Genomic DNA, 19,258 nt, shown 5'->3' with positions numbered 1-19,258 from the left:
GTGGTCACTCAGTGGTCAGTGGTCACTCACTGGTCACTCTATGGTCACTGCAGTGGTCACTGCGGTGGTCACTGTGGTGGTCACTCTGATGGTCATTGGTCACTCATTGGTCACTCCGTGATCACTCATTGGTCACTCTGTGGTCACTCCATTAGTCACTCAGTGGTCACTCATTGGTCACTCAGCGGTCACTCATTGGTCACTCCTTGGTCACTCATTGGTCACTCATTGCTCACTCCTTGGTCACTCATTGGTCACTCCTTGGTCACTCATTGGTCACTCAGTGGTCACTCATTGGTCACTCATTGCTCACTCATTGCTCACTCCTTGGTCACTCCTTGGTCACTCATTGGTCACTCCTTGGTCACTCCTTGGTCACTCCTTGGTCACTCATTGGTCACTCATTGGTCACTCAGTGGTCACTCATTGGTCACTCCTTGGTCACTCATTGGTCACTCATTGGTCACTCAGTGGTCACTCAGTGGTCACTCATTGGTCACTCATTGCTCACTCCTTGGTCACTCATTGGTCACTCATTGCTCACTCAGTGGTCACTCCATTGGTCACTCCATGGTCACTCCGCGGTCACTCATTGGTCACTCCACGGTCACTCATTGCTCACTCCGCGGTCACTCATTGGTCACTCACTGGTCACTCAGTGGTCACTCCACGGTCACTCAGTGGTCACTCCGTGGTCACTCATTGGTCACTCCACGGTCACTCAGTGGTCACTCATTGCTCACTCAGGGGTCACTCATTGCTCACTCAGGGGTCACTCATTGCTCACTCCATTGGTCACTCATTGGTCACTCCTTGGTCACTCATTGCTCACTCATTGGTCACTCAGTGGTCACTCATTGGTCACTCTGTGGTCACTCACTGGTCACTCCGTGTGCCACCTTTTGCCCGTTTTCCCCGTTTTTCGCAGATTTCTGGGACCCGCAGCGCGACGCCGCCCACGCGCACCGCTCGGACTGTCCGTGCTGCCGGCCGGAGCCGCCGTGGACACCGCGCCCCCGCCAGGAGGAGGAGGAGGAGGAGGAGGGAGCCGGGACGGGGGAGGAAGGCCACGGGGAGGGAGAACCCAAAAACGAGGAGGAAAACCCCGAAAACGGCGAAGGAGAACCCAAAAATGATGATGAAGGCCCCGAGGATGATGAAGAACCCAAAAATGATGATGAAGGCCCCGAGGATGATGAAGGTGGAGGTGATGAAGGTGGAGGAGGCGATGAAGGCCCCGAGGATGATGAAGAACCCAAAAATGGCGATGAAGGCCCCGATGATGATGAAGATGAAGGCGATGAAGGCCCCGAGGATGATGATGGAGGTGGAGGAGGTGATGAAGGCCCCGATGATGATGATGGTGGAGGTGGAGGAGGGGATGAAGATTAAAGGGAGGGGCTGAGGAGGAGGAGGAGGAGGAGGGTGGGGAGGAAGATGATGAAGAAGATGGTGAAGATGATGATGATGAGGAGGAAATTTTGGGTCAAAAAACGCCCAAAATGGACACTCGGGCCGCGATGATGAAGATGAAGATGAAGATGAAGATGAAGGATGAAGGTGGCCTCCATGATGATGATGATGATGATGGTGAGGATGAAGATGATGAGGAATTTTGGGTCAAAAAACGCCCAAAACGGATCCTTGGGATGTGATGAAGATGAAGGTGAAGATGATGAAGATGAGGAGGAAATTTTGGGTCAAAAAACGCCCAAAATGGACACTTGGTCCTTCATGATGATGAAGATGAAGATGAAGATGGCCTCCATGATGATGATGATGAGGATGAAGATGATGAAGAATTTTGGGTCAAAAAACGCCCAAAACGGATCCTTGGGACGTGATGAAGACGAAGGTGAAGATGATGAAGATGAGGACGAATTTTGGGTCCAAAAATGCCCAAATTGGGCCCCTTGCCCCGCCCCACCCCCACCCAGAGCCTTCATCCCTCCCCTCCTCCCCCTTGCCCCGCCCCCAACAAAGCCCCGCCCCAATAAAGCCCCACCCCATTAAAGCCCCGCCCTCAATAAAGCCCCGCCCCAATAAAGCCCCGCCCCCATTAAAGCCCCGCCCCAATAAAGCCCCACCCCATTAAAGCCCCACCCCCAATAAAGCCCCGCCCCCTCAGCTTTGTCCTCTCTGGGTCTTCCTTGACCCCACGATGACCAATGGTCACTCTGGGGGCGTGGCCTTGACCCCACGATGACCAATGACCTCTCTGGAAGGTTCTCCAGGATTTTAACAACCAAAGCCCAATTTTGGAAGGTTCTCCATGACCTTGATGACCAAAACTCGACTTTTGGGGGTTCCGTGACGTAAATTCCGATTTTGGGAAGGTTCTCCTTGGTTTCAATGACCAAAACCCATTTTTGGAAAGTTCTCCATGGTTTTAATGACCAAAACCCCCAATTTTTCAGGGTTCTATGCCCCAAAACCCAACTTTGGAAGGTTCTCCATGGTTTTAATGACCAAAACCCAACTTTGGAAGGTTCTCCCCAACCTTTAGGAGTTCTCCATGATTTTAATGACCAAAACCCCCAATTTTCGTGGGTTCCACCCCCTAAAAGTCCAACTTTGGAAGGTTCTCCATGACCCTGATGACCAAAACCCAACTTTTAAGAGTTCTCCATGATTTCAATGACCCAGAAGTCCAACTTTGGAAGGTTCTCCATGGTTTTAATGACCAAAACCCAACTTTGGAAGGTTCTCCCCAACCTTTAGGAGTTCTCCATGATTTTAATGACCAAAACCCCCAATTTTTGGGGTTCTACAACCCCAAAAGTCCAACTTTGAAGGTTCTCCAAGGTTCCCATGACCAAAACCCAACTTTGGAAGGTTCTCCATGACCCTGATGACCAAAACCCAACTTTGGAAGGTTCTCCATGGTTTTAATGACCAAAACCCAATTTTTTGGAAAGTTCTCCACGGTTCCCATGACCAGAACCCAAATTTAAGAGTTCTCCATGATTTTAATGACCAAAACCCCCAATTTTAGGGGTTCCATGCCCCAAAAGTCCGACTTTGAGGGTTCTCCACGGTTCCCATGACCAAAACCCAACTTTGGAATGTTCTCCACGGTTCCCGTGACCAAAACCCAACTTTGGAAGGTTCTCCATGGTTTTAATGACCAAAACCCAACTTTGGAAGGTTCTCCATGATTTTAATGACAAAACCCCCAATTTTTCGGGGTTCCATGCCCCAAAAGTCCGACTTTGAAGGTTCTCCTTGCTTCCCATGACCAAAACCCAACTTTGGAAGGTTCTCCATGACCCTGATGACCAAAACCCAACTTTTAAGGGTTCTCCATGGTTTCAATGACCCAGAAGTCCAACTTTGGAAGGTTCTCCATGGTTTCAATGACCAAAACCCATTTTTGAAGGTTCTCCATGGTTTTAATGACCAAAACCCAACTTTGGAAGATTCTCCATGGTTTTAATGACCAAAACCCAACTTTGGAAGGTTCTCCATGACCCTGATGACCAAAACCCAACTTTGGAAGGTTCTCCATGACTTTAATGACCTAAAAGTCCAACTTTGGAAGGTTCTCCACGGTTCCCATGACCAGAACCCAACTTTGGAAGGTTCTCCATGATTTTAATGACCAAAACCCCCAATTTTAGGGGTTCCACGCCCCAAAAGTCCGACTTTGGAGGGTTCTCCACGGTTCCCATGACCAGAACCCAACTTTGGAAGGTTCTCCACGGTTCCCATGACCAGAACCCAATTTTGGAAGGTTCTCCATGGTTTTAATGACCAAAACCCAACTTTGGAAGGTTCTCCCCAACCTTTAAGAGTTCTCCATGATTTTAATGACCAAACCCCCCAATTTTAGGGGTTCTACACCCCAAAAGTCCAACTTTGGAAGGTTCTCCATGGTTTTAATGACCAAAACCCAACTTTGGAAGGTTCTCCATGACCCTGATGACCAGAACCCAACTTTGGAAGGTTCTCCATGGTTTTAATGACCAAAACCCAACTTTGGAAGGTTCTCCATGACCCTGATGACCAGAACCCAACTTTTAAGAGTTCTCCATGATTTTAATGACCCAGAAGTCCAACTTTGGAAGGTTCTCCATGGTTTTAATGACCTAAAAGTCCAACTTTGGAAGGTTCTCCATGGTTTTAATGACCAAAACCCAACTTTGGAAGGTTCTCCCCAACCTTTAGGAGTTCTCCATGATTTTAATGACCAAAACCCCCAATTTTAGGGGTTCTACAACCCCAAAAGTCCAACTTTGGAAGGTTCTCCATGACCCTGATGACCAAAACCCAACTTTGGAAGGTTCTCCATGACCCTGATGACCAAAACCCAACTTTTAAGGGTTCTCCATGATTTCAATGACCCAGAAGTCCAACTTTGGAAGGTTCTCCATGGTTTCAATGACCAAAACCCAACTTTGGAAGGTTCTCCATGACCCTGATGACCAAAACCCAACTTTGGAAGGTTCTCCATGACTTTAATGACCTAAAAGTCCAACTTTGGAAGGTTCTCCATGGTTCCCATGACCAGAACCCAACTTTGGAAGGTTCTCCATGATTTTAATGACCAAAACCCCCCAAACTTTGGGGGTTCTCCACGGCCCTAAAAAGCCGACTTTGGAGGGTTCTCCACGTTCCATGACCAGAACCCAACTTTGGAAGGTTCTCCCCAAAAACCTTTGAAGAGTTCTCCATGATTTTAATGACCAAACCCAACCCCAATTCTCCAGGGTTTTACACCCCAAAAGTCCAACTTTGGAAGGTTCTCCATGGTTTTAATGACCAAAACCCAACTTTGGAAGGTTCTCCCCAACCTTTAGGAGTTCTCCATGATTTTAATGACCAACACCCCCAATTTTTCGGGGTTCCACGCCCCAAAAAGTCCGAACTTTAGGTGACCATGACCCTGGTGACCACCCAACTTTGCCGTCCTAGACCTGCGGACAAACCCCCGCCTTTGGGGTTCTCCTGATTTCAATGACCCAGAAGTCCAACTTGCAGGTTCTCCATGTTTCCCTGCAAACCCACTTTGGCAGTCCCCCCCGCCACGATGCCAAAACCCACTTTGGAAGGTTCTCCATGACTTTAATGGCCTAAAAGTCCAACTTTGGAAGGTTCTCCATGGTTCCCATGGCCAGAACCCACTTGGGAGGAACTCCATGATTTTAATGCACCGAAAATCCCCAAATTTTAGGTGCCCCAAAGCCAGAAAATTCACCTGAAAAATACCGCCCAAAAATGGCCCCCCCCCTTTCCAAAATGCCCCCCCCAAATTTACTAAAAAATACCCCCAAAAGGCTCCAAATTCCCCCAAAAAGCCCCCAAATTTCTCCAAAACATACCGAACCCAATAAAAGTGCCCCAACTTTAACTCCCCTAAAAATCCAACAGAAAATACTCCAATTAATTACCCCAAAAAAAATTCTCCCCAAATTAGAGTTCCCCAAAATCCCACCCCCAATTTTTGGCCCCAAATCCCCAACATTTTAGTGCCCCAAATTCCACAAAAAATACCCCCAAAATGCCCCAAATCCCACCCCAAAACCGCACAGAACGCGTGCCCCCCCCAACACTCCAGCCCCAGGGGGCCCGAACCTGGTGGAGCGAACCGAACGAACGTGGCACCGGAAAAATCCCCAAATTCCAGTGATGCCCCGAAATGCCAGAAAATTCACCCAAGAAATACCGCCCAAAAATGCCCCAAATCCCAAAAAATGCCCCTAAATTCCACAAAAAATACCCCCAAAATGCCCCAAATCCGCCCCCAAAAAAAACCCCTAAATTCCCCAAAAAATATCCCCCAAAATGCCCCAAATCCCCCCCCAAAAAAATGCCCCAAAATCCACAAAAAATACCCCCCAAAATACCCCCAAAATGCCTCATATCCCCCCCAAAAAATGCCCCAAAATTCCCCAAAAAATACCCCCAAAAATGCCCCAAATCCCCCCAAAAATGCCCCAAATTCCACAAAAAATACCCCCAAAATGCCCCAAATCCCCCCAAAAATGCCCCAAATTCCCCAAAAAATACCCCCAAATTCCACAAAAATACCCCCAAAAATGCCCCAAATTCCACCCCAAAAACCACAGAACTGCCCCCAAAATCCAGCCTGAAGCCGAACCTGGGGGAATAACCAAAAGTGGCACCAGGTTGTCCCCAAAAAATCCCAAAATTCCATTAATGCCCCAAAATTCCAGCAAATTCACCCAAAAAATACCCCCAAAAATGCCCCCAAATTCCCCAAACCAAAATGCCCCAAATTCCACAAAAAATACCCCCCAAAAATGCCCCAAATCCCACCCCAAAAACCCCAGAACTGCCCCCAAAATCCACCCCGAAGCCAAACCCGGGGGACACACAAATAATAAAAAGTGGCACCGGATTGTCCCAAAAATCCCATGAAATCCCCCAAAATCCCACCCCAAAAACCCCAATTTTCAGAGATTGTCCCCATTTGGGGAGGGGTCCCTGGGATCCCCTAAACCCCCCAAAACCCCCCAAATCCCCCCCAAAACCCAACCCTGGGCACATCCCAAATTTTCCGGGATTGTCCCAATTTTTGGAGATTGCCCCCAATTTTTGGGGATTGTCCCCAATCTGGGGGTTGTCCCAAATCTGGGGGATTGTCCCCAATTTGGGGTCTCCAATTTGGGGAGGGGTCCCTGGGATCCCCTAAATCTCCCCAAATCCCCCCAAAACCCAACCCTGGGATTGTCCCAAATTTCCAGGGGTTGTCCCCAATTTTTGGAGATTGTCCCGGATTTGGGGAGGGGTCCCCGATGTGGGGAGGGGTCCCTGGGATCCCCAAACCCCCCCAAACACCCCCCTAGAGACCCCAAATATCAACCCTGGGCACATCCCAAATTTTCTGGGGATTTTCCCAATTTTTGGAGATTGTCCCCAACTTATGTGGGGTGTCCCCAGTCTGGGGGATTGTCCCCGATTTGGGGAGGGGTCTCCAATGTGGGGAGGGGTCCCCGGGATCCCCTAAATTTCCCCAAATCCCCCCCGAAACCCCTGAAACCCCCCCAAATCCAACCCTGGCATTTTCCCAAATTTTTCAGGGATTGTCCCCAATTTTTGAGGATAGTCCCCAGTCTGGGGACTATCCTCGATTTGGGAGGGGGTCCCCAATCTGGGGAGGGGTCCCTGGGATCCCCAAACCCCCTCAAGCCCCCCCCCAAACCCAACCCTGGGCACATCCCAAATTTTCCAGGGGTTGCCCCCAATTTTTGAGGATTGTCCCCAATCTGGGGGATTGTCCCCAATTTGGGGAGGGGTCCCTGGGATCCCCTAAACCTCCCCAAATCCCCCCAAAACCCCTCAAGCCCCCCCAAATCCCAACCCTGGGCACATCGCAAATTTTCCGGGGATTTTCCCAATTTTTTGGAGATTGCCCCCAATTTTTGGGGATTGTCCCCAATCTGGGGGTTGTCCCAAATCTGGGGGATTGTCCCCAATTTGGGGTCTCCAATTTGGGGAGGGGTCCCTGGGATCCCCTAAATTTCCCCAAATCCCCCCGAAAGCCCTCAAATCCCCCCAAATCCCAACCCTGGGCACATCCCAAATTTTCCAGGGGTTGTCCCCAATTTTTGGGGTCTGTCCCCAATTTTTGGGGTCTGTCCCGGATTTGGGTGGGGGTCCCGGATTTGGGTGGGGGTCCCTGACCCGTGCATGGGCCCGGGCTGGCCGCTGGCGTCCATCAGGGTGCGGAAGGGCCCCCAGGCGCGGGTCCTGCGCGCTCGCCTCGGCCGTGCTGAAGTGGTACTCGGTCACCTTGTCCAGCAGCTCGTGGGGAATGCCACCGCCCCGGTCCGAGATCCTGGGGACACCGGGGACATTGGGGGTGTTGGGGACACTGGGGATGTTCAGGGGATTGGGGACATCGGGGACATTGGGGACACTGGGGACATCAGGGACATTGGGGACACTGGGGACATTGGGGACATTGGGGACATCGGGGACACTGGGTTTGTCCAGCAGCTTGTGCGGAATGCCACCGCCCCGGTCCGAGATCCTGGGGACACCGGGGACAGCGGGGACGTTCAGGGGATTGGGGACATCGGGGACATCGGTGACGTTGGGGACACTGGGGACATTCAGGGGGATTGGGGACATTGGGGACACTGGGGACATTGGGGACATTGGGACACTGGGTTTGTCCAGCAGCTTGTGCGGAATGCCACCGCCCCGGTCCGAGATCCTGGGGACACCGGGGACATTGGGGGTGTTGGGGACATCGGGGACATCGGGGATGTTCAGGGGATGTTGGGGACATCGGGGACATTGGGGACGTTGGGGATGTTGGGGACATCGGGGACATTGGGGATATCAGGAGCATTGGACACCCTGAGGACCCTTTGGGGACATTGGGGACATTTTAAGGAAAATTTGGTGACACTTTGGAGACACCTCGGGGACACTTTTGGGACAGTTTGGGGACACCTTGGGGACACCTTGGGGACACTTTGGGGACACCTTGGGGACATTTCGGGAACACCTTGGGGACACTTTGGGGACAGTTTGGGGACACCTTGGGGACACCTTGGGGACACTTTGGGGACACCTTGGGGACATTTTGGGGACACCTTGGGGACACTTTGGGGACAGTTTGGGGACACCTTGGGGACACCTTGGGGACAGTTTGGTGTCCCCGTACCGGATGACGAGGTCGATGTCGTTGTTGGCGATCGTCACCACGATGTCGGGGACGCTGTAGGGCGTGTCCAGGTGCGACTCCATGGTGGCCCTGCCGCCCCAAAATGTCACCGGGGTCACCTCGGGGTCACCCCGGGGTCATCGGGGACCCCAAAATGTCACCCCAGGACCCCGAATTTGCCCCAAAATCCCCAAAAAACCGCCCCAAAATTGCCATAAATTCCCCTAAAATCGAACCAAAAATCCTCTTGAAACTGCACAAAATGCACCAAAAATCCCCCAAATTGACCCAAAATCCTCGGAAATCCCCCCAAAATGTCCCAAAATCCCCAGAATTCACCCCAAAATGTCCCAAAATCCCCGGAATTCACCCCAAAATGCCCCTTCCCGGGTACCTCATGATGTTCTTGAGCGCCCAAATCCCCCGCCAAAAATGCCCCAAAATCGCCCCAAAATCCCCTAAAATCCCCCAAAATCGCTGCACAATTACCCAAAATCTTTGGAATTCCCCCAAAATGTCCCAAAATCCCCGGAATTCTCCCCAAATTGTCGCTCCCCGGTACCTCATGGGGTTCTTGAGCACCCAAACCAAACCCCCACCCAAACCCAACCAACCCCAGTGCCAAATCCCCAAAATCGCCCTTAAATCCGTTCCAAAACTCGGCTTAAACCCCCAAAAAAGCCCCAAAAAAATGCCTGAAAATCACCCCAAAATCACCCAAAATTGCCCAAAATCCCCAGAATTCTCCCCAAACTCCCTCCCTGGGTACCTCATGATGTTCTTGAGCACCCAAACCCCCCCGAAAAATGCCCCAAAATTGCCCTAAAATCCGCTCAAAATCCGCTTTAAACCCCAAAAAAAGCCCCAAAAGTGCCTGAAAATCACCCCAAAATCACCCAAAAATTGCCCAAAATCCCCGGAATTCTCCCCAAACTCCCTCCCTGGGTACCTCATGGGGTTCTTGAGTGCCCAAACCCGCCCGAAAAATGCCCCAAAATCACCCCTAAAATCCCCTAAAAATCACCTCTAAAATCACCCAAAATCGCGGCAAAATTACCCAAAATCTTTGGAATTCCCCCAAATGGCCCAAAATCCCCGGAATTCTCCCCAAACTCCCCTCCCTGGGTACCTCATGATGTTCTTGAGCACCCAAACCCCCCCGAAAAATGCCCCAAAATCGCCCTAAAATCCGCTTTAAACCTCAAAAAAAGCCCCAAAAAATGCCTGAAAATCACCCCAAAATCCCCCAAAATTGCCCAAAATCCCCGGAATTGCCCCCAAAGCACCTCATGGCGTTCTTGAGCAGCTCGGGCAGCACGTAGTCCAGGGGCAGCGGGATGAACGGGAACCGCGCGGCCACGTGGCCGTTGATGCGCACGCGCGGGGCGTTCCCGTACTGGTGTTCACATAAACGCCTGTGACAGGTGTGACACACCTGAGTGACACCTGAGTGACACCTGAGTGACACCTGTGTCACCTGTCACTCGCTGTCACCCTGTGTCACTGATGCGCACGCGCGGGGCGTTCCCGTACTGGTGTTCACATAAACGCCTGCGACAGGTGTGTGACAGGTGTGTGACAGGTGTGTGACACCTGAGTGTCACCTGTGTCACCTGTGTCACCTGTCCTGTCAGTCACTGTCACCCTGTGTCACTGATGACGCGCGGGGCGTTCCCGTACTGGTGCTCGCACAAACGCCTGTGACAGGTGTGACACAGGTGTGTGACAGGTGTGCGAGACAGGTGTGTGACAGGTGTGAGACAGGTGTGTGACAGGTGTGAGACACAGGTGCGTGACACAGGTGTGTGACACGTGTGTGACACAGGTGTGTGACAGGTGTGACAGGTGTGTGACAGGTGTGAGACAGGTGTGTGACAGGTGTGCGACAGGTGTGTGACAGGTGTGAGACAGGTGTGTGACAGGTGTGAGACACAGGTGCGTGACACAGGTGTGTGACACGTGTGTGACACAGGTGTGTGACAGGTGTGACAGGTGTGTGACAGGTGTGAGACACAGGTGTGTGACACAGGTGTGTGACAGGTGTGTGACAGGTGTGTGACAGGTGAGTGACACAGGTGTGTGACACGTGTGTGACACAGGTGTGTGACACAGGTGTGTGACACAGGTGTGTGACAGGTGTGTGACAGGTGTGTGACAGGTGTGACACAGGTGTGACACAGGTGTGTGACAGGTGTGTGACACAGGTGTGTGACACAGGTGTGTGACAGGTGTGTGACAGGTGTGACACAGGTGTGTGACAGGTGTGTGACACAGGTGTGTGACAGGTGTGTGACAGGTGTGTGACAGGTGTGACACAGGCGTGTGACAGGTGTGTGACACAGGTGTGTGACAGGTGTGACACAGGTGTGACACAGGTGTGTGACAGGTGTGTGACACAGGTGTGTGACAGGTGTGAGACAGGTGTGAGACAGGTGTGTGACAGGTGTGTGACAGGTGTGACACAGGTGTGACACAGGTGTGTGACAGGTGTGTGACACAGGTGTGTGACACAGGTGTGTGACAGGTGTGAGACAGGTGTGTGACACAGGTGTGTGACACGTGTGTGACAGGTGTGTGACAGGTGTGAGACAGGTGTGTGACACAGGTGTGTGACACGTGTGTGACAGGTGTGTGACAGGTGTGTGACAGGTGTGTGACAGGTGTGTGACACACCTGAGTGACCTCACCTGTGTCACCTGTGTGATGTCACCTGACAGCCACAGTCACCCGCTGTCACCTGCTGTTCCCTGCGTGTGCCCAGGTGTGGCTTCCCCCCACCAGGTGCGCCCAGGTGTATCCCAGGTGTCCCCAGGTGTATCCCAGGTGTACCCAGGTGTGTTTTTCCCCCCCAGGTGTGCCCAGGTGTGTACCAGGTGTCCCCAGGTGTGCCCCAGTGTATTTTGGGTGTGCCCAGGTGTGTCTCAGGTGTGCCCAGGTGTGTTTTTCGCCCCAGGTGTATTTTGGGCGTGCCCAGGTGTGCCCAGGTGTGTCCCAGGTGTGCCCAGGTGTGTTTTCCCCCCCAGGTGTGTTTTGGGTGTGCCCACGTGTGTTTTGGGTTTGCCCAGGTGTATTTTGGGCGTGCCCAGGTGTATCCCAGGTGTACCCGGGTGTACCCAGGTGTGTTTTTCCCCCCCAGGTGTGCCCAGGTGTGTACCAGGTGTCCCCAGGTGTGTCCCAGGTGTGCCCAGGTGTATTTTGGGCGTGCCCAGGTGTGTCCCAGGTGTGTCCCAGGTGTGTTTTCCCCCCCAGGCGTGTTTTGGGTGTGCCCAGGTGTACCCAGCTGTGCCCAGGTGTATTTTGGGTGTGCCCAGGTGTGTTTTCCCCCCCAGGTGCGCTCACCTGGAGAAGTCCACCCATTTCTCGATGAGTTTCTTGGGGCTCAGGCGGGTGCAGATGATGCCGACGAAGTCCGGCTGCGAATTGGGGGAAAAACGGGGAAAACGGGAAAAACGAGGGAGAAAACGAGGAAATTTGGGAAAATTGGGGAAAAAAAGATAAAAAATTGGCAAAAAAAGGGTAAAATTCTGTATCTATCTATGGATACCTGACACACCTGAGCAGGTGATCTGTATGTACCTGGCACACCTGTACAGGTGAGCTATAGGTTCCTGACACACCTGTACAGGTGATTTCTGTGTACCTGACACACCTGTACAGGTGATCTGTATGTACCTGACACACCTGTACAGGTGAGCTATAGGGCTCTATACAGATCTATCCATACCTGTCACACCTGCACAGGTGAGCTCACCTTGTCTTCGTGTAGCGCCAGGTGACGCACACCTGCACAGGTGAGTATAGGGATCTCACACACCTGCACAGGTGATCTAAAGGGCTCTATAAGGATCTATCCATACCTGTCACACCTGCACAGGTGAGTATAGGGATCTCACACACCTGTACAGGTGATCTATAGGGCTCTATAAGGATCTATAGGGATCTCACACACCTGCACAGGTGATCTATAGGGCTCTATAAGGATCTATCCATACCTGTCACACCTGCACAGGTGAGCTCTCACCTTGTCCTCGTGCAGCGCCAGGTGATGCACACCTGCACAGGTGATCTATAGGGCTCTATAAAGATCTATAGGTGTCCATCACACCTGCACAGGTGAGCTCTCACCTTGTCCTCGTGCAGCGCCAGGTGATGCGCTGCCAGCATCCGCATGCCCAGGCGCGACGTCAGCGTCTTGTCCAGGAACGGCCGCAGCAGCCGCTCGTCCTGACAGGTGAGACAGACAGGTGAGATGGACAGGTGAGATGGACAGGTGAGGGACACAGGTGAGACAGACAGGTGAGACGGACAGGTGAGACCCACAGGTGAGGGACACAGGTGAGGGACACAGGTGAGACAGACAGGTGAGACGGACAGGTGAGGGACACAGGTGAGGGACACAGGTGAGACAGACAGGTGAGGGACACAGGTGAGGGACACAGGTGAGGGACACAGGTGAGACGGACAGGTGAGACCCACAGGTGAGACGGACAGGCTGAGGGACACAGGTGAGATGAACAAGTGAGGGACACAGGTGAGACGGACAGGTGAGACGGACAGGTGAGGGACACAGGTGAGACGGACAGGTGAGATGGACAGGTGAGGGACACAGGTGAGACCCACAGGTGAGACGGACAGGTGAGGGACACAGGTGAGACCCAGAGGTGAGACCCACCGGTGAGGGACACAGGTGAGATGGACAGGTGAGACTCACAGATGAGATGGACAGGTGAGACTCACAGGTGAGACCCACAGGTGAGGGACACAGGTGAGACCCACAGGTGAGACTCACAGGTGAGACGGACAGGTGAGAGCGACAGGTGAGACGCACAGGTGAGGCCCACAGGTGAGGGACACAGGTGAGATGGACAGGTGAGATGGACAGGCAAGACAGACAGGTGAGACAGGTGTGACGGACAGGTGAGACAAACAAGTGAGACAGGTGAGACAGGTGAGGGTCAGATGAGATGGACATGTGAGACAGACAGGTAAGATGGACAGGTGAGCCAGGTGAGAGCCAGATGAGCCAGGTGAGATGGGCAGGTGAGGGACAAGTGAGATGGACAAGGGACACAGGTGAGACACAGGTGAGACAGACAAGACAGGTGACTCAGCTGATACAGGTGAGATACAGGTGACACCAACAGGTGAGACAGATGAGATACATGAAGGACAGGTGAGACAAACAGGTGAGACAGGTGAGGGACAGGTGAGCCAGGTGAGTGGGTGTAGCTCAGGTGGGACTTTCCCAGGTGTGACCCAGGTGAGATCACCTGCCCTACGTGTGTCCCAGGTGTGTGTGGGTGTGTCCCAGGTGTATCCCAGGTAGGGTTGCCTGTCTCAGGAGTGTCTCAGGTGTGTCCCAGGTGTATCACAGGTGTGTCCCAGGTGTATCTCACAGGTGTGTCTCAGGTGTATCTCAGGTGTGTTCATTACCTGTACCGATCCTCCCCCCAGTTGTGTATCACTGTGTCCCTGTGTGTGGGTGTATCCCAGTGTGTCTCGTATATCACAGGTGTTCACAGGTGACATTACCTGTCCATGAGTTCCTGTTGCGCACTCCCTCAGCCCCTCAGCCAGCAGCGTTGTCACAGGTGTATCTCAGTGTATCCGTGTATCTCAGTGTATCTCTGTGTTTACCTGTCCCAGTGGTGTTTCCTCCCCCCCGCCAACGTGTGTGTCACAGGTGTGTGTGGTGTGTCCCAGTGTATCCCAGGTGTATCTGTGTGTCCATGTGTGTGGGTGTATCCTGTTCAGTGTATTCAGGTGTATTTTTTCAGGTGTATCAATGTTTTCTGTCCCAGGTGAGTAACCTGTATGTGCCTCGGCACTCCCTCAGCCCCTCGCCAGCAGCGTGTGTGTCACAGGTGTGTGTGTGTATCCCAGGTGTGTCTCAGGTGTATCACAGGTGTGTCACAGGTGACATTACCTGTCCCAGGTGAGTTACCTGTATGTGCCTCCGGCACTCCCTCAGCCCCTCGGCCAGCAGCGTGTGTGTCACAGGTGTGTGTGGGTGTGTCACAGGTGTATCCCAGGTGTGTGTGGGTGTATCCCAGGTGTGTCTCAGGTGTGTGTGGGTGTATCCCAGGTGTATCTCAGGTGTGTCACAGGTGTGTGTGGGTGTGTCCCAGGTGTATCCCAGGTGTATCTCAGGTGTGTCCCAGGTGTGTGTGGGTGTATCCCAGGTGTATCTCAGGTGTATCCCAGGTGTATCTCAGGTGTGTCACAGGTGTGTTTACCTGTCCCAGGTGAGTTACCTGTATGTGCCTCCGGCACTCCCTCAGCCCCTCGGCCAGCAGCGTGTGTGTCACAGGTGTGTGTGGGTGTATCTCAGGTGTATCCCAGGTGTATGTCGGTGTGTCCCAGGTGTATGTCGGTGTGTCCCAGGTGTATCCCAGGTGTGTCTCAGGTGTGTCCCCGGTGTGTGCTGCGCGGCACTCCCACTGTGCCCCGGTGTCTCAGGTGTATCTCAGGTGTATCCCAGGTGTGTCTCAGGTGTGTCCCAGGTGTGTTACCTTCCCAGGTGTATCTCAGGTGTGTCCCAGGTGTGTGTGGGTGTATCCCAGGTGTATCCCAGGTGTGTCCCAGGTGTATCTCAGGTGTATCTCAGGTGTATCTCAGGTGTGTTTACCTGTCCCAGGTGTGTCCCAGGTGAGTTACCTGTATGTGCCTCCGGCACTCCCTCAGCCCCTCGGCCAGCAGCGTCACCACGTCCTTGTGATCCTCCAGCAGCTGCCGCAGCAACGCGCAGTACTGGGACTCGTCACTGCGCACCTGGATCTGCACAGGTGAGACAGGTGAGACAGGTGAGACAGTGACAGCCGCTACAGGTGACCCCCCGGATCTGCAGGTGAGCAGGTGAACACAGAGTGATGACAGTGACAGTGCTGGGACTCGTCACTGCGCACCTGGATCTGCATGTGAACAGGTGAGACAGGTGTGCCCAGGTGTATTTTGGGTGTCCCCAGCTCTGCCCAGCTGTACCCAGGTGTGCCCAGGTGTATCCCAGGTGTACCCAGGTGTATCCCAGGTGTATCCCAGGTGTATTTTGGGTGTGCCCAGGTGTATCCCAGGTGTGTTTTGGGTGTCCCAGGTGTGCCCAGGTGTATCCCAGGTGTATTTCAGGTGTATTTCAGGTGTGCCCAGGTGTATCCCAGGTGTGCCCAAATGTATCCCAGGTGTATTTCGGGTGTGCCCAGGTGTATCTCGGGTGTATCCCAGGTGTATGTCAGGTGTGCCCAGGTGTGTTTTGGGTGTGCCCAGGTGTATCCCAAGTGTATCCCAGGTGTGTTTCAGGTGTGCCCAGGTGTATCCCAAGTGTATCCCAGGTGTATGTCAGGTGTGCCCAGGTGTATCCCAGGTGTGCCCAGGTGTACTTTGGGTGTGCCCAGGTGTGCCCAGGTGTATTTCGGGTGTGCCCAGGTGAGTTTTGGGTGTGCCCAGGTGTACCCAGGTGTGCCCAGGTGTGCCCAGGTGTGCCCAGGTGTATCCCAGGTGTATCTCGGGTGTGCCCAGGTGTATCCCGTGTGTTTTGGCTGTGCCCAGGTGTGCCCAAATGTATCCCAGGCGTGCCCAGGTGTGTTTCGGGTGTATCTCAGGTGTATTTTGGGTGTGCCCAGGTGCCCCCAGCTGTATCCCAGGTGTGCCCAGGTGTATCTCAGGTGTGCCCAGGTGTGCCCAGGTGTGTTTTGGGCGTGCCCCAGGTGTGTTTCAGGCGTGTCCCAGGTGTGCCCAGGTGTGTTTCGGGCGTGTCCCAGGTGTGTTTCGGGCGTGTCCCAGGTGTGTTTCGGGCGTGTCCCAGGTGTGTTTCGGGCGTGTCCCAGGCGTGTCCCAGGCGTGTTTCGGGCGTGTCCCAGGTGTGTTTCGGGCGTGTCCCAGGTGTGTCCCAGGTGTGTTTCGGGCGTGTCCCAGGCGTGTCCCAGGTGTGTTTCAGGCGTGTCTCAGGTGTGTTTCGGGCGTGTCCCAGGCGTGTCCCAGGTGTGCCCAGGTGTGTTTCGGCGTGTCCCAGGTGTGTTTCGGGCGTGTCCCAGGTGTGCCCAGGTGTGCCCAGGTGTGTTTCGGGCGTGTCCCAGGTGTGTTCAGGTGTGTTTCGGGCGTGTCCCAGGTGTAGCCAGGTGTGCCCAGGTGTGGTGTGTTTCAGGCGTGTCCCAGGTGTGCCCAAGTGTGTTTCGGGCGTGTCCCAGGTGTGTTTTGGGCGTGTCCCAGGTGTGTTTCGGGCGTGTCCCAGGTGTGTTTCAGGCGTGTCCCAGGTGTGTTTCGGGCGTGTCCCAGGTGTGCCCAGGTGTGTTTCGGGCGTGTCCCAGGTGTGTTTGGGGCGTGTCCCAGGTGTGTTTCGGGCGTGTCCCAGGTGTGCCCAGATGTGTTTCAGGCGTGTCCCAGGTGTGTTTCAGGCGTGTCCCAGGTGTGTTTCGGGCGTGTCCCAGGTGTGTTTCGGGCGTGTCCCAGGTGTGTTTTGGGCGTGTCCCAGGTGTGTTTTGGGCGTGTCCCAGGTGTGCCCAGGTGTGTTTCGGGCGTGTCCCAGGTGTGTTTCAGGTGTGTTTCGGTCGTGTCCCAGGTGTAGCCAGGTGTGCCCAGGTGTGCCCAGGTGTGTTTCGGGCGTGTCCCAGGTGTGGCCAGGTGTGCCCAGGTGTGCCCAGGTGTGTTTCGGGCGTGTCCCAGGCGTGTTTCGGGCGTGTCCCAGGTGTGTTTTGGGCGTGTCCCAGGTGTGTCTCACGCGTGTTTCGGGCGTGTCCCAGGTGTGTTTCAGGCGTGTCCCAGGCGTGTTTCGGGCGTGTCCCAGGTGTGCCCAGGTGTGCCCAGGTGTATTTTGGGTGTGCCCAGGTGTGCCCAGGTGTGTTTCAGGCGTGTCCCAGGTGTGTTTCGGGCGTGTCCCAGGTGTGTCACTCACCGGGGGGAAGTCGCTCAGTTTCTGGAAGGCGCGGATGTACAGCTCGTGCTGGGGGGGGGGAGAGACGTCAGCGAATTCCGGAAAATTCCCCGGGAATTTCAGGGGAATTCTGGGATTTTTGGGGAATTTTTGGGAATTTGATGGGATTTTTTTTGGAATTTTGGGATTCTTGGGAATTTTGTGGGAAGTTGTTTGCAATTTTGGGGAATTTGGGGATTTTTCCAGGATTTTCAGGGATTTGGGGAATTCTGGGAATTTAGGACTTTTTGGGGAATTCTGGGAATTTGGGGAATTTTCAGGAGTTTCCAGGAATTGTTGGAATTCCAGGAAGTTTGAGATTCTGGGGAGTTTTCAGGGAATTTTTGGGAATTTTGGGAGATTTTAGGAATTCTGGGAATTTTTGGGAATTCTGGGAATTTGAGGAATTTCAGCATTTTGGGAATTTTTTCAGAATTTCCAGCTTTGGAAATTTTGGGAATTCATTGCAAATTTTTGGGATTTTTTTTTGAAATTTTTGGGTTTTTAAAAATTTTGGGGGATTTTGGGATTCCCCTAGAATTCCTGGGAATTTTTTTTTTTGGGGTTTTTGGGTTTGTTTTTTTGGGGAATTTTTTTTTGAAATTTTGGGTATTTTCAAAATTTTGAAAATGGTCAGAATTATTTCAGAGGCTGGGACACTGTTAAAATTTTGGATTTGGGATATTTTGGGATTTCTTAATTTTCAATTTGGGAGTTGAGAATTTTTTAGAATTTTTGGATAATTTTCAGTATTTTGGGGTTTTTTTTTTGTTTTTGGGGGAATATTTTGGGATAATTTTCAGATAATTTTGAAAAATTTATTTTTTTTTTGATTTTTCAGAGTTTGAAATATTATATTTGGGATATTTGTATTTGGAGAAAATTTTTTTTATTTTTTGATATTTTTCAGAATTTTTCGATTTTCAGATTCAGAGTAATTGGTATTTCTCTTGTTTTACTTTTGTTCTTTCAGTGTTGGGAACGCTGAGAATTCCCAATAATTTTTGGGGTGATTTTGGGATAATTTTGGGAAATTTATTTTTATTTTCTTGGGATTTTCTGGGGATTTTTTCAAAAATTTTTCAGAATTTTGGGAATGTTGACAATTTTGGGAATTCCCAATAATTTTTGGGATAATTTTGGGATAATTTTGGGATAACTTTCAGATAATTCTGGGAAATTTATTTTTACTTTTTTGGTATTTTTCGGAATTTTTTCCGAATTTTTTCAGAGTGTCGGGAACCCTGGGAATTCCCAATCATTTTTGGGGTGATTTTTGGGTTTTTTGGGTTTTTTGGGGCTCACCACGTGCAGGATGGTGGGGTTGCAGCCGATGATGAAGGGAAGGTTCCGGAAGCCCTGGATGCGATGGGCGATTCGCACGGGCAGCTCCTGCTGCAGGTACCGGCCGCTTTTCTGGGCCAAAAAAAGCAAATTTTGGGCAAATCCCACAAAATCACCACAATTCTGAGCGTTTGACCCCAAATTTTTGAGACTTTTCCCAACATTTTTGATATTTTGCCGCAACTATTTTACTTTTTGCCCCAAATTTTGGAGATTTTACCACAAATTTTTAACATTTTGCCCCAAAATTTCGAATTTTCACCCCAAATTTTTGATATTTTGCCCCAAAATTTGGAGGTTTAACACCAATTTTTTTTTACTTTTTACCCCAAAATTTTGAGTTTTCCCCCCAATTTTTGAGTTTCCACCTCAAA

At 52.1% G+C, this 19,258-nt stretch overlaps 1 protein-coding gene across 1 annotated transcript; it reads right to left on the bottom strand.

Annotated features, from left to right (window-relative positions):
* Nucleotides 1-3,292: 3,292 nt before the first annotated feature.
* BCKDK (branched chain keto acid dehydrogenase kinase) lies at nucleotides 3,293-19,035 on the bottom strand (the record flags this gene model as incomplete). The annotated part of the gene is given in 10 exon segments (XM_030970499.1): nucleotides 3,293-3,410; nucleotides 7,648-7,695; nucleotides 7,697-7,801; nucleotides 8,639-8,728; nucleotides 9,925-10,053; nucleotides 11,978-12,051; nucleotides 12,764-12,862; nucleotides 15,296-15,415; nucleotides 17,523-17,570; nucleotides 18,846-19,035. Coding segments are annotated over 10 exon segments (1,021 nt in total), but the record flags the coding sequence as incomplete, so codon positions are not given.
* Nucleotides 19,036-19,258: the final 223 nt, after the last annotated feature.

The sequence above is a fragment of the Camarhynchus parvulus genome, unplaced genomic scaffold (genome assembly GCF_901933205.1).
Source record: "Camarhynchus parvulus unplaced genomic scaffold, STF_HiC, whole genome shotgun sequence".
NCBI classification, from domain to species: domain Eukaryota; kingdom Metazoa; phylum Chordata; class Aves; order Passeriformes; family Thraupidae; genus Camarhynchus; species Camarhynchus parvulus.
This window is presented reverse-complemented; position numbering and strand designations above follow the sequence as displayed.